The 11,937-nt window shown below is 54.4% G+C and overlaps 1 protein-coding gene and 1 long non-coding RNA gene across 2 annotated transcripts; both read left to right on the top strand.

Moving 5' to 3' along the window:
- Positions 1 to 1,219: 1,219 nt before the first annotated feature.
- Positions 1,220 to 9,105, top strand: LOC309853897 (uncharacterized protein). Its single transcript, XM_082712500.1, has 11 exons — positions 1,220 to 1,567; positions 2,793 to 2,876; positions 3,283 to 3,366; positions 3,665 to 3,748; positions 3,892 to 3,969; positions 4,653 to 4,736; positions 4,821 to 4,892; positions 5,159 to 5,242; positions 6,842 to 6,925; positions 7,220 to 7,303; positions 8,012 to 9,105. The coding sequence occupies exons 1-11, from the start codon at positions 1,221 to 1,223 to the stop codon at positions 8,121 to 8,123; spliced, it is 1,197 nt and encodes a 398-aa protein (XP_082568626.1). The 5' UTR covers position 1,220; the 3' UTR covers positions 8,124 to 9,105.
- A 1,322-nt stretch (positions 9,106 to 10,427) lies between these two features.
- On the top strand, positions 10,428 to 11,109 carry LOC309853899. Its single transcript, XR_014306024.1, has 2 exons — positions 10,428 to 10,598; positions 10,686 to 11,109. It is a non-coding gene; the product is annotated as an uncharacterized lncRNA (long non-coding RNA).
- The last annotated feature ends 828 nt before the right edge of the window (positions 11,110 to 11,937 follow it).

Here is an 11,937-nt window from a genome sequence, read left to right as displayed (position 1 = left end):
GGGGAAACTGCTCTGAAGGAGCAGTGTGTGAATTTGCTTCCAGATTTTTTTCAACATATGTGTTGAATAAGGTTTAAAAGTAGCCTTCTGACTTTTTGTCCGGTAACAGTAGAATTCTCCCACTTTGTCCCTTTCTGCTTGTCCTGGGGACCCGGGGCATGGATGGTATCAGAGAGACGTTTGACCAGAGGACCCACGTGTCTTTCTCCCAAGCTGTTTCTTTGTCCTCCCCCCCCATGTGCCTTCACCTCTGTTAGCCTTCCTTCTGGAAGCTTTTGTTGGATGGGGGCAGGGAGAGGGAGTGTTGGAGGCCCAATGAGATCGTTGATTGGCTCATGCATGCATTTAACAGGTGTTTGCCAGGACCCGGGGCTGGAGGTACCACAGAGAACAGGACAGATCTGTGACCTGTCCCTAGTTTCCCAGGCAACTAGTGCCACTCTCTTTACCTCTCACCTGCTCAGCCACCCCAGCTCCAAAGGGGGCATGATGAAGAGAGGGGATGGATTCCCCACTGTCCAAACGCCCCTGCCCGTTTCGGATCTGTCATTTCTGAGTGTTTCCTCCCTGCCACCAGCTGACCTCTTCCACCTGCCCCATCTGTGGCCGAATAGTCAGGGGTATGGCCCCTGGTTAGGAGCCATGCCACCTGGGTTTAACCCTTGGTAGAGTGACTGCTGTTCCAGTTTCCCTGGGGCTGAGAGTCGCCCATCCTGGAGCCCCCCTCAATTCTAGGCAGACCAGGATGCCTCTGAATGTGTGAGCTTGGGCAAATTACTTTTCTGTGCTTTTCTCCCCATCTTAACTTTGGCAAAAATGGCTGTACTTACCCCCTAGGGGTGTGGCAAGGATTAAATGAGATAATACATATGAAGTCCTTAGAACAGAGCCTGGCACAGAGTTCACACTCTGCAAGTACTGGCTCCTGTTTTTATTATTATTATTATTATTATTATTATTCCCCTCTCCTGCCCCGGGTGGGGGCCTGGACTGTGATCCCAGGGGTGACACATACTTGGGGTTCAGGAACGGGAGTCCTATGACCTTGGGTTCTGTTGTGTTGCTTCTACTTTCTGTGTGGCCTTTAATAACCTCTCTAATCATGCTCTGAGCCTCAGTGTGCCTCATCTGCAAAATGGGGATGAGAGAGTTCTACTTCTCAGGATGGCCCCAAGCTCAGTGCTCAACCTCGAGTATATGCCCGCTCTGGGGCCGCTAGGATGCCTGGTCAGCAGACTGGGTCCCGTGTGCTTCGGAACACAGACCTGCTGCCTGGGTGGCCTTTACTCATGCAGGGAAACGGCCTTTGGATGCCTTATGCGGTTTTGTTCTATACAATATGTCTACTTCGTGCGGATGTAAATGGCTATCTTGGAGGTCCCTGGGGATTGCTGAGCACCAAGGCCTGCCGACTGGATGGGGCCTTGGTCTCTACCGGGGACCCAACCCCAGTGATGTCCTCCTCTGGCCTCCTCTCCTCCAGCCTCAGCCATCTGCCGCTGGGCAGCTCCGCCCTGGCCCTGCTCACCCAGGGACTAAGCCACATGAGCGTCCTGCAGAGCCTCCGGTGAGTGGCCCAGTGACCCCATGGGAATGAGTGGGAGGCCACACCCGGGGTCTGCGGGGACCGCCCGCCCAGGGAAGCACTAGAGGCATTTCCCTGAGGACCCTCCGTGACTCCCGGCCTGGGGACGTTGCTGCCCTCCCAGGTCAGTGCCCACCGCTCTTGCCTTCCGCTGCCACCAGCTCCCTCCCGCTATAGGAGTGACCGCCAGGGGCTGGGCCCGAATCCTGGAACAGCCCTAAATGTGCACCGTTCTCCCTGTGTGCTCGTTCACATTTCTGATTCCACGAGCTTGCGCTGCGTAGATTCTGCATTTCTAACAAGCTCCCAAGTAATACCAATCCTGGGGGTCAGTAAGGATGGTATGGCCTCTGATCTGGTGACCTTGGTGTTCTTCCTGTGGGCCCCTGGCCACCTTGATTAACAGATATAACACATTCTTTTCTTGGGATTTTGCAAAATATAAAATGCGGCAACTACAGATAAACCCAAGAGACTTTGTGTCTCCCCGAGTTCCCTCCCCCACGTGGCTGCCTAGAGTGCGTGACAGATGAGGTCAGAGAGTTCTGAGAAGCATATCAGATGGGACTAGGTCATTTCATCCAAAATTAATTCTCCGAAAGGCACTTCCCTACAGTTTAATTTGTGAAAAGAAGGAAAACAAAACAACCTTCAGATCCTTGACACAGGGCCTTGACAGTTTGCCTCCTGTGGTTTGTTGGGTTTGGGTTTTCGCCACTCATGGGGGCAGGGCAAGGTCAGGGTGCAGAAAAGGTCAATAAACCGGCTTTATGGAAAAGCCCGGTGTTTGCATTGCTTAGAACACCTGTGCCGGGGAGAAATGATTTGCCTGGATTACGGAGCCCCATGAAACTGGCCATTAGCCAGGGTGGCCTGGGTGTTCCCTGACATGGAGGCTGAGGCAGAGACTGGCCAGATGAAGCAGTGTGGCCACAGCTCCTGGGCTGGGGGAGCAGGGAGCTCTGGGCTTGCGTTTCCGCTTTGCCTGGGAGTCACCAGCAGTGCGTGGCCAGTCATGGTTCCTCCCTGGGCTCAGTTTTCTCATCTGGACTCCGGGTACAGTCATCCCCACCTTACCTGTCCCCCTCCCCAACCAACCCCTCAAGTTGAACATATGGGTTCCTGGTGTGTAAAAGCTTTGCAAACCTAACCTAGCACCTTCAAAGGCCTGGGCCTCTGCTCCTGACCAAGGCCTCTGCTTCTCCAGGCTGAGCAGGAATGGTATTTGTGATGTCGGCTGCCTCCAACTTTTGGAGGCTCTCAGAGCTGCCAGCAGCTTGAAGGAGCTGGGGTGAGTTGCCTCTCTATCCCCCAACCCAAGACAACTTGAGCAGGGCGAGATGGGAAAAGCAAGGGGATCCTCGATTGAGTATGCTCTGCCCAGCCTCATCCGCGTGCCTTCACCCGCTTCCCCCTTCACAACCCCAGGCCTAGATCGTCAGGAAACCCCAAGATGGGTTGTGAGGCTGTGGGCTGCAGCAAGAGGGATTCAGGTCAGACACCAGGGAGAACATCCTGGAAACAGAAGACAAGGGTCGGAAGTCCTCACCTCAGACGGGCTGAGGGGCCTGCCTCAGTGTGAGCTGGGGCCTCTCTCTAGACATCACTACCCCTTCTGTGCTGAGAGGGGGGCTGTGGACGAAATGACATGGCGGCCAGGCGGATGGTTCCAGTCCTCCTGTTGTTCTCTCCCCAAGCTTGAGCCACAACCAGATCGGAGACTTCGGTGCCCAGCACCTAGCTGCCATCCTCCCCGCGCTGCCTGAGCTCAGGAAGATAGAGTGAGTGGTCAGGCCTCCTGACAGGGGCCCTCAGTAGCCATACCGCGGACGGGGAGACCCTGGCCCCGCCTCAGGCTGACCTTCCTGTGCCATCCTCAGTGTCCAAGCGGTGGGGCTGGGTTACGTGCGGGCCCTGCCAGCCGTGGGATCTTCAGCCAGCCCAGGCCCTGGTCTGGTCCTTCCTGCCCTCTCTGGTGGCGAGGGTCTACGGCGGGGGTGTGGTCTCTCGGGGCCCTAGTGGGTGCGCTCGGGTGGGGGGACCTGGGTATCCCAGGGTCTGATGTCCACCCACCCTCAGCCTCTCAGGGAATGGCATTGGCCCAGCTGGGGGAGTGCTGTTGGTGGAGTCTCTCGCCCTCTGCAAGCACTTGGAGGAGCTAATGTAAGTGTGGGTCCTGCTGGCTGCCCTCTGCCCTTCGTATCCCCTAAGCCCTCCTGGCCTTTGTGTTCCCCGGGGCACCCAGGGCAACACGGGGTCTGGAGCCAGCCGGCCCGGTGCTCACCCTCATCTCTGTCCTCTTCCAGGCTGGGCTACAACGTCCTGGGAGATGTCACAGCCCTGAGGCTGGCACAGAGGCTGCCCCACCACCTGAGAGTCCTACAGTGAGTGTCCCTCCGCCGGGCTCTTCTGCACGGCTGGCCGGGAGGGGTTCGCAGGCAGCGCTGGGGAATCAAGGCCTCCACTAACGGAACTGCCAGCCCTAGGTCAGGTCGTGGTACGTGCTGGGACGGCCTGTCCCGCCCTGCCCACTCCTCCCCTGCTTCGGGAGCCTGGGGCAGGGTGGTCAGGAGACCCAGCCTCGTCCTGGGTTGTGACCAGCGCCTTCTGGGCCGTGAGCCAAGCCGCTACCCGTTCTGAGTCTTGGTTTTCTTATGTGCAAAAGAAGTACCATGGTCTGCACTCCTGAACCGGTCTCTGAGGGCGGGTGAGGCAGTGTCAGCAAAGGGCTGGGCCATAGAAAAGCACCGGTTTCTGCCCTGGGCCTCGCCAAAGCCTCCCAGCAGCCAGCCCCAAGGCCAGATTGCTAGCTGCTCCGTTTTCCAGGCAAGGGAAGCCAAGCCAAGAGACGCATGGAGAGCTTGCTTTACTGACACATGAAAGAGCTGGGGGCCCTTACCACCGCCCCCCCCCCCAGAGTCCTGTATGGATGGGGAGAAGGTTTGGGGTGACAGTGACCTGATGGTCTGATGGGGCGGCCTGAAACAATGCTGAGCGTGGGCGCTCTGGGAAGGCTCCTGAGCCCTACACCTACCCGCCTTCCACTCACCTTCTCCCCTTTCCCCAGCCTGCCCTCTAGCGGCCTGAGCCTAGAGGGGGCGCTGCTCCTGAGCCAGGCCCTGGATGGACGCCCATATGTGGAAGAGATTAGGTGAGTGTGGGCCGTGGAGTGTGGGCAGAGGAGCAGCCAGGGCGGGTCTCGGGCTCCTCTCACAGGTGTCTCCCTATCTCACAGCTTGGCAGTGAACAGTCTGGCGACAGGGGTCCCACATTTCCATCAGGGGCTCCCACTGCTCAGGCAGATCGAGTGAGTCGCCTTTCCTGACCACCTGGGGAGCTGGGGTTGGTGGGGAGGGAGGCAGCGTCTGGCACCTGGGAAGGCTTTTGAAGGTTCAGAGACCTCAAGTATAAGGAAGCCTGGGGCAAAAAGGGGCACCTTCCTAAGTCTTCCCCCACCCCCACCCCGGGCCACTCCTTTGCCTCGAGCCCCGATTGCACGGTGGGCAGAGGCAGGCTGGCTGGAGATGCCCCCGACTCAGTCACGCTTCAGCCTGTCCTCTTGTTTGTCCCCAGCCTGGTTTCCTGTGAGATTGACAACCACGCAGCCAAGCCCCTAGCTGCCAGCCTGGTGCTCTGCCCCGCGCTGGAAGAAGTCCTGTGAGTGCTTGGAACAAGCCCTAGCGGGAAAGGGCGGGGGTCTGGGGGCTTGGCCTGGCTGCCCACCTCCTTCCGGCCTAAAGCTCCCCGACCCGTCCCCCATCTGTAAGTGGGGAAGGTCTTAAGCCTCCTCTTGAGGAAGTTTGAACATTGTGGCCATGAGTGATGTTGGGCAAATCCATTCAGCCTCTCCTGCCTGTTTCCCCCACTGTGGGCTGGAGCAGGGCAGGCGGGGAGGTAGACTAGTGGGTCCCTGAAAGCTCTTTGCCCCTGACCTTCCCTTTGGGAGGTGGTTGGGTAGATCACCTCATCTGGTTTACAGAACCTCGATTTATAAACGTCTTGCTCGTGGTGAAGCATGCTCCCCACCGGCCCCCTGCCTATGCCCACCCCCCTCCTGGCAATCAGATACGGTCTGGCCTTGGGCAGCCACAGGGGCGAACCACACTGAGGACTAGCCTGGGGCCCTGACCACACGATGGAAGAAAATGCTCTTTCCTAGGGTATAGGACACAGGGGATTCCAAGAGGGTATTAGGTTTGCATCTTAAAGGGTTTTTTTTTTACATTTTTTATTTACATTTAATTAATTAACATATAATGAATTATTGGTTTCAAAGGTTCAGTTTTATACCCACTGCTCATCTCATCACGTGCCCTCCTTAAAGCCCATCACCCAGTTACCCCCTCCCTCCACCTCCCTCCCCTCCAGAAACCCTCAGTTTGTTTCCTGTGATTAAGAGTCTCTTATGGTTTGTCCATCTTAAAGGTTTTAATCCTTCTCATTACATGACACCAAAGAGAAAGTCTCCAGATCCCTGCTAAGGCATCTTTAACACCTAACACTGGTGATTCTCCTGATTTATTTTTTACTTGATAAGCCAAGAAATAGTGTATATGACCATGGAGCAGATAATTATTTCATACCAAAGGTAAATCAGAGATGAGCCAGTGCAACCTAACTGCTGCGGTCTTGAAATATCACCAGCCAGAGAGTGCTTGAATTTTTTCTGCTTACATTTTTTCTTCATGATTCTCCCTTTGTAACCAGCAGGGGGCAGGCCACAGGCTCAGCATCTTCGGAAGGACGGAGGTTCTGGCTAGAAATGATTACCATTGTCTGTGCTGTATTTGTCGTTGTAACTGCCTTCTGTTTAGGATTGTCAACGCAGGTTTCCCATTGATAGTAGTGATTAGTATTACCTAAGATTAATCTCTTAAAGTAAAAAAAAAAAAAAAAAAAGCAGAGAGGAGGACCACTTTAGAGAAAATGGGGTGCATGGATATGATGCTGAAGGCACATGCATGGTAGAAGTTTGCATCAGGACGTTGTTGCTGCAGACCATGTGCTCCAAATTCTCTGGACAGCCAGCTCTCAAGCTGTCTGGGTTCTTGAAAGATGACCAGCGCAACAAGGGGGTTGGGGAGAGGAAGAGACTTATCTCCACCCTGAAAAGTCTTCCACATGGGCATCAAGTGGCCTTTCTCACACCTGTGTGGCAACCTCCTTAGTCCCCCAGCCCTCCGCACCTGCCACCGTGTCTCTACCCCTTGACCTCACTGTTTTCCTGCCACTGACCTTAGGACCCCTCCCCTGCAGGCTGTCCTGGAATCTACTTGGGGACGAGGCGGCTGCAGAGCTGGCCCGGGTCCTGCCGAGGATGAGCAGGCTGAAGAAAATGGAGTATGAAGGGCACATCCTGGGAAACCAGAACTGGGAAGCATGCCAAGGGGAACCCCCGTCCTTGGGAAAACCAAGAGGCCACTTCCTGCCATAGAGCAGGAACTCACGGAGTTGCACATTCTGGTCCAAGCCCCTCTCAACCTTAGGTCTCCCTGGGCCCTGGCCTTCAGCCTTCCTGCTGTACTGTGTTAGGTTCTGCAAGCATCTTGGCCTGGGGGCGGGGCATACAGGGAAGCCCATCGCCCCCCACTCAAGCCATTTCTCTTTCCCCTTTCTCTGCTATCTATTGAAAAGCTTGGAGAAGAACCAGATCACAGCTTGTGGAGCCTGGCTCCTGGTCGAAGGGCTGGCACAAGGATCTGGCATCCAAGTCATCCGGTAAAAAGGGCTCACGGTGGGGGGATGATGGGTGGGAGGCCACACCAACCTCTATAATATAAGGGGACTCCCTGTACAAAGAGGCAAGATCTGGCTTGAGGATTATCAGAGGAGACTTGGTTCTCTCCACCAAGAATTTGGCAACACACAGACCTGGATCAAATCCCAGCTCTGCCATTTGCCAATTATGGAACTTTGTGTCAGCAACTCAACCTCTCTTGACCTCAATTTCCTCATCTGTAAAATGGGCTCAATGATAGTATCAGGGGGTTGTTGTGAGGACTAAACAGTTCTATACAGCACTGAGCACAATGCCTAGCACCTAGTAAGCACTTAAAATGGTAGAATCAGAACCACCACATACGGCCATATAGGTTGTGCACTGCACAAGAGCATTGCCTCTGTGGGACACCATTCATATATTGGTATGTCAGATTTCTAGTAAATGGTAATGAAGTGGCTTGTTCAATAGAAATGAATATTTCATGACAACTTCAGATGATGGAAGTAAAGTGTCATGAAGAAGGGGAGTTTTTCCTTATTTGCACAAACGTGTCATATGAGTAGCCATGCTGGTCTAACCTGCCAGGTAGCTCTGGGCATGGCTCTTCCCCGTCTTGGGCCTGGGTCTCCCCATCTGTAGGGGATGGAGACAAGAGGATGAGCATGCCACTCCTGGTGCTCAGTGCCTGTCTCTGTGTCCTGCAGCCTCTGGAACAACCCCATCTCCCCCGACGTGGCCCAGCACCTGCAGAGCGAGGAGCCCAGGCTGGACTTCGCGTTCTTTGACAAGCAGCCGCAGCCGCCTCGGGGTAGTTGAAGGCTCCCCTCAAGATCCTTTGAATTCAGCCAAGGGAAGCCAACTTCCACTCACCGGGACAGTGGGCTCAGGAAAAGAGCCTCCGCTGGCTTGGTGTCCCTGTGTGCTGCCCCAGGAGGGAGGGGCACATTGGTCTTGCTACGGTCTTCAGGAAGGGACCAGGAGCCTCGTGTGGCCAAAGACTACCCCGTGTTGCATGTGACATGCATGACCAGTCAGAGACATGTCACACAATGAAAGTGTCATGATGTGATGTGTGACACAGAAGATCACATATGGTAGAATTCTCTGTGACATTACATGGAACTTGCCTTGTGGCCTGTGGGTCAGTGGGATAGGTCCTGGTGCCACCACGTGGCAGCACACATGATCCGTGGTTCGCATATGACATGTGACAGATGCTCATCTCATAGGACTTATGACTGGCCAGATACCCGCAGGCTGGTAGAAAATCTAATTTATTACTTTTTAAAATCAAGTATATATTTATACATTGCACTTTCAGAGCAGCTAAGCCGGGGAATGTTCTCCACCCAGAAATGGGATGGGGAGAGTGTCCAAGCACTGACTAGCCCAGTGGCCTGAGGGCCAAACCCTAGACTCAGTTATGAGGCTTTGGGATGAGGTCCGTCTTGCCTCAAGCCTCGGTTTTCCCATTTGTAAATGGGACGACTCCCTCCTCTTAAACCCCAGCTTCCAAAGACTTTGGGCCCAGATCTAGGGACGGTCCTCGGGAACGGATGGACCCAGTCTGACCTATGTCCCGGAAGAAGCCTTGTCTAAGGATGTGGGGGTAGGCACTACTGGGATAAACAGGCAAGGCCACTGGGTTCAGACACTACCTCAGCAGGATCCGGGTGAGATCCCAGGGGCTGCGCGTGCTACCTAACATTATTTCCAGAAATATGGAATGTTTCTGGATGGCCTTGCCACACTTGAAGCCAAATTTGACCAATAAATGTGGATGGTGTCCCAGCCTCTACCCTAAGTCTGATGTGTGCTGCTAACTCACCAAGGTCCGGAGTGGTTCACCCCCTGCCCCAGGGCCTGGAGAGCAAGACAGACCACAGAGAGGTGAACTGAGAGCAACACTGGCCCAGGAGTCAGAAGACATGGAGTCAAGTCCCGACTCTGTCTCTGCTTGGTCACAGGCTTGTGGGCAAGCTGCCTACCCACTCTGGAATCAGCAGTACTGTGAGAGTATTACAGAAACTCAGAGTGTTAGAACGGTCCTTTGTTTGACTTGCATGCTATTTAAACTCTTTTCGGAATCAGGCATCAATATTTAAAAGTGGGAGCTTTTACATAAATCCAGATTTTCAGCTTTCAGTTTGGCATTAGTCTCCACATTCCCACTCAAGGGAAATTTGTGGAGTCATTTGACCGTGCCCTTTAGGTATGGCACACATCTCTGTTTGCCACAGTCCTCACCACTCCCCAGTGTGTCCCCTTCTCCCTTTTGCTGCTTGCTGGGTCCTACTGAAGGCCTGGACTCTCAGCCCTGGGGGGGCCGCTGATGGGTGGTATGTAAAAAAAACATGGCTTGGGAAGTCAGATGGGCATGGAGTGGACTGTGACTTGACTCCTTGCTGCTCTTCAAAAACAAACTATTTCTGGACATGAGTTAGTAATCCCCCCTGGTCCCTAGGACTTTTGGAGCCGTCCAGGAAGCATGGTGTACAAAGTTTCTGGGAGGCAGCAAGTACCGGTTACATGCTAGTTTCCTTCCCCTTTTAGGGTTGAATATCATATGAGGTGAAGAGATGCTTGAAATGACAGGAGAACAGCACCCACTCCCTGTCACCGGCCTGTGGGCTGAACAGGTTGATGGCTGGAGAAGCTTTCCTCCAGAGCCGCACCCCGTTGTAAAAAGCATGCAATCGGCGGTGCAGTTACCGCTTACCACCACTAGAGGGCAGGTTGGCCCACTAGTGATTCCCAGAGACCGCTTCCTTGGCCATTGGGCCCAGAATGAGGTTAAGAGTGATGCCAGCAGAGGTTCCCACCTAGCCTAGGAGCCTGGGATGTCCTGCCTGCTGGTGGCTTACCTGGGCAGCTCAGCCCTGACCTTTGCCGCCCTCCACGTTGTCTCTGGTCCCCCGGCAAGCATGAGGAGAAAGTCCTCCGGCCAAGTGCCAAGCATCCACACCCCTCAGGAGGACACGCTTATCGGGCCCGGGTCAGGGCACACCTGGCTCCGGATGGTGTCATCCACCTGGTTGTGAGGGAGGGGAGGGTCAGGCAGAGGTTCTAACAAGTGTGCCTGGAAAACTCGAACCCCAGATTCTGTCTTGCCTCCCCCAGGAAAAGATAGCAAGGTGACCGTGGACCCTCGGGGTGCCCCTTCCTACCCAGGGGGCCCTGTGCTGTCTTCTCTCTTTCCCCAGCACTGGAGCAGGAGTCCCTCCAAGCCTGAAGATGACTTGCCCCATGGCTGAGGGAGGAACAGAGCACCAAGCCGAAGCTCTAGGCCAGGTGAAATGCACACCGGAAGGGCCTCGAGCTCGGGGGACACTCTCCATTCGTTTTACTTGTCCCTCCTCTCCCTCCCACTCTGCCCAGGTTCTTAAAAACCCCAAGAAACTTTCAGCAGCTGCCCTGAAATTAACAGTCCCTTCAGCACAGCAGACCTGGCTGGCCAAGCCCACTCACCTTGCCCATTTCATTCATTTTTGTCTTCTGCCACCTGCCTGCTGGGAGGCCCGGACTGCCTTTCTCTCTAGCACGGATGAGGTCCACTCTCCCCACTTCCTTCCTCTGAAGAGTAAGCTGTTTAAATATCTACACAAGGGGCGCCTGGGTGGCTCAGTGGGTTAAGCCGCTGCCTTTGGCTCGGGTCATGATCTCAGGGTCCTGGGATAGAGCCCCGCATTGGGCTCTCTGCTCAGCGGGGAGCCTGCTTCCCCCTCTCTCTCTGCCTGCCTCTCTGCCTACTTGTGATCTCTCTCTGTCAAATAAATAAGTAAAATCTTTAAAAAAAAAAAAATCTACACAAAACCAACACAATTCAAAGAAAAGTAAGGCTCCGGCCAAGTGAGGAGTGAAATGAAAAGGGAGCCCCCGGGTTCCTGACCCTGGAATGTGATTGGGCCAGTAGGTGTCCATGTCTGTCTGCAAGGCTGGGAGAAGCCCGTTCTGCAACTTTGTCACTTGGCCTCTGTCCTTTCTGATGGGGGTCACCATCTCCCTTCTTGTCCCCACAGGCCTCAGATCCTCCCAAACTGCCCCTTCTGTCCTGTCCCCAAACACACCCATCTGAAATCCATGGCCCAGGCCAATACTTCTCGAATGATAAAGTCACAGTTATGGAAACTGTCACACGCGTGGAATCATCTGGGCATTTTGTTAACATGCGGGTGCCGGTTCAGCAGGTGTCGGGCAGGGCCTAGGATTCTGCATTTCCAAGAAGACCCCCTCCCCAAGTGATGTCTGTCCTATTGGACTACATTTAGCTTTGCGAGGCTGTCGACCAGGGATTGGGGCTTACCCTGACTACAGGTTAGAATCACCGGGGGAACTTTTTAAAATCCCTTTTTAAAAAACAGAGTATTGGGGCGCCTGGGTGGCTCAGTCAGTTAAGTGTCTGCCTTTAGTTCAGGTCATGATCCCAGGGTCCCAGTATGGAACCCCACATCAGTCTCCCTGCTCAGCGGGGAGCCTGCTTCTCCTTCTCCCTCCACCTCCTGCTCTCCCTGCTTGTACTCTCTCTCTCTCTGTGTCAAATAAATTAAATCTTTAAGAAAAGAGTATTTTGAAAGCCCCTCAGGCAATGCGAATGTGCAGCCACAGGTAGGTGGGGACTCAAGGGTATGGA

Source organism: Mustela nivalis (assembly GCF_964662115.1).
Source record: "Mustela nivalis genome assembly, chromosome: 18".
Taxonomy (NCBI): domain Eukaryota; kingdom Metazoa; phylum Chordata; class Mammalia; order Carnivora; family Mustelidae; genus Mustela; species Mustela nivalis.
Note: the sequence above shows the minus strand (reverse complement) of the source record. Positions and strands in the feature narration are given on the sequence as shown.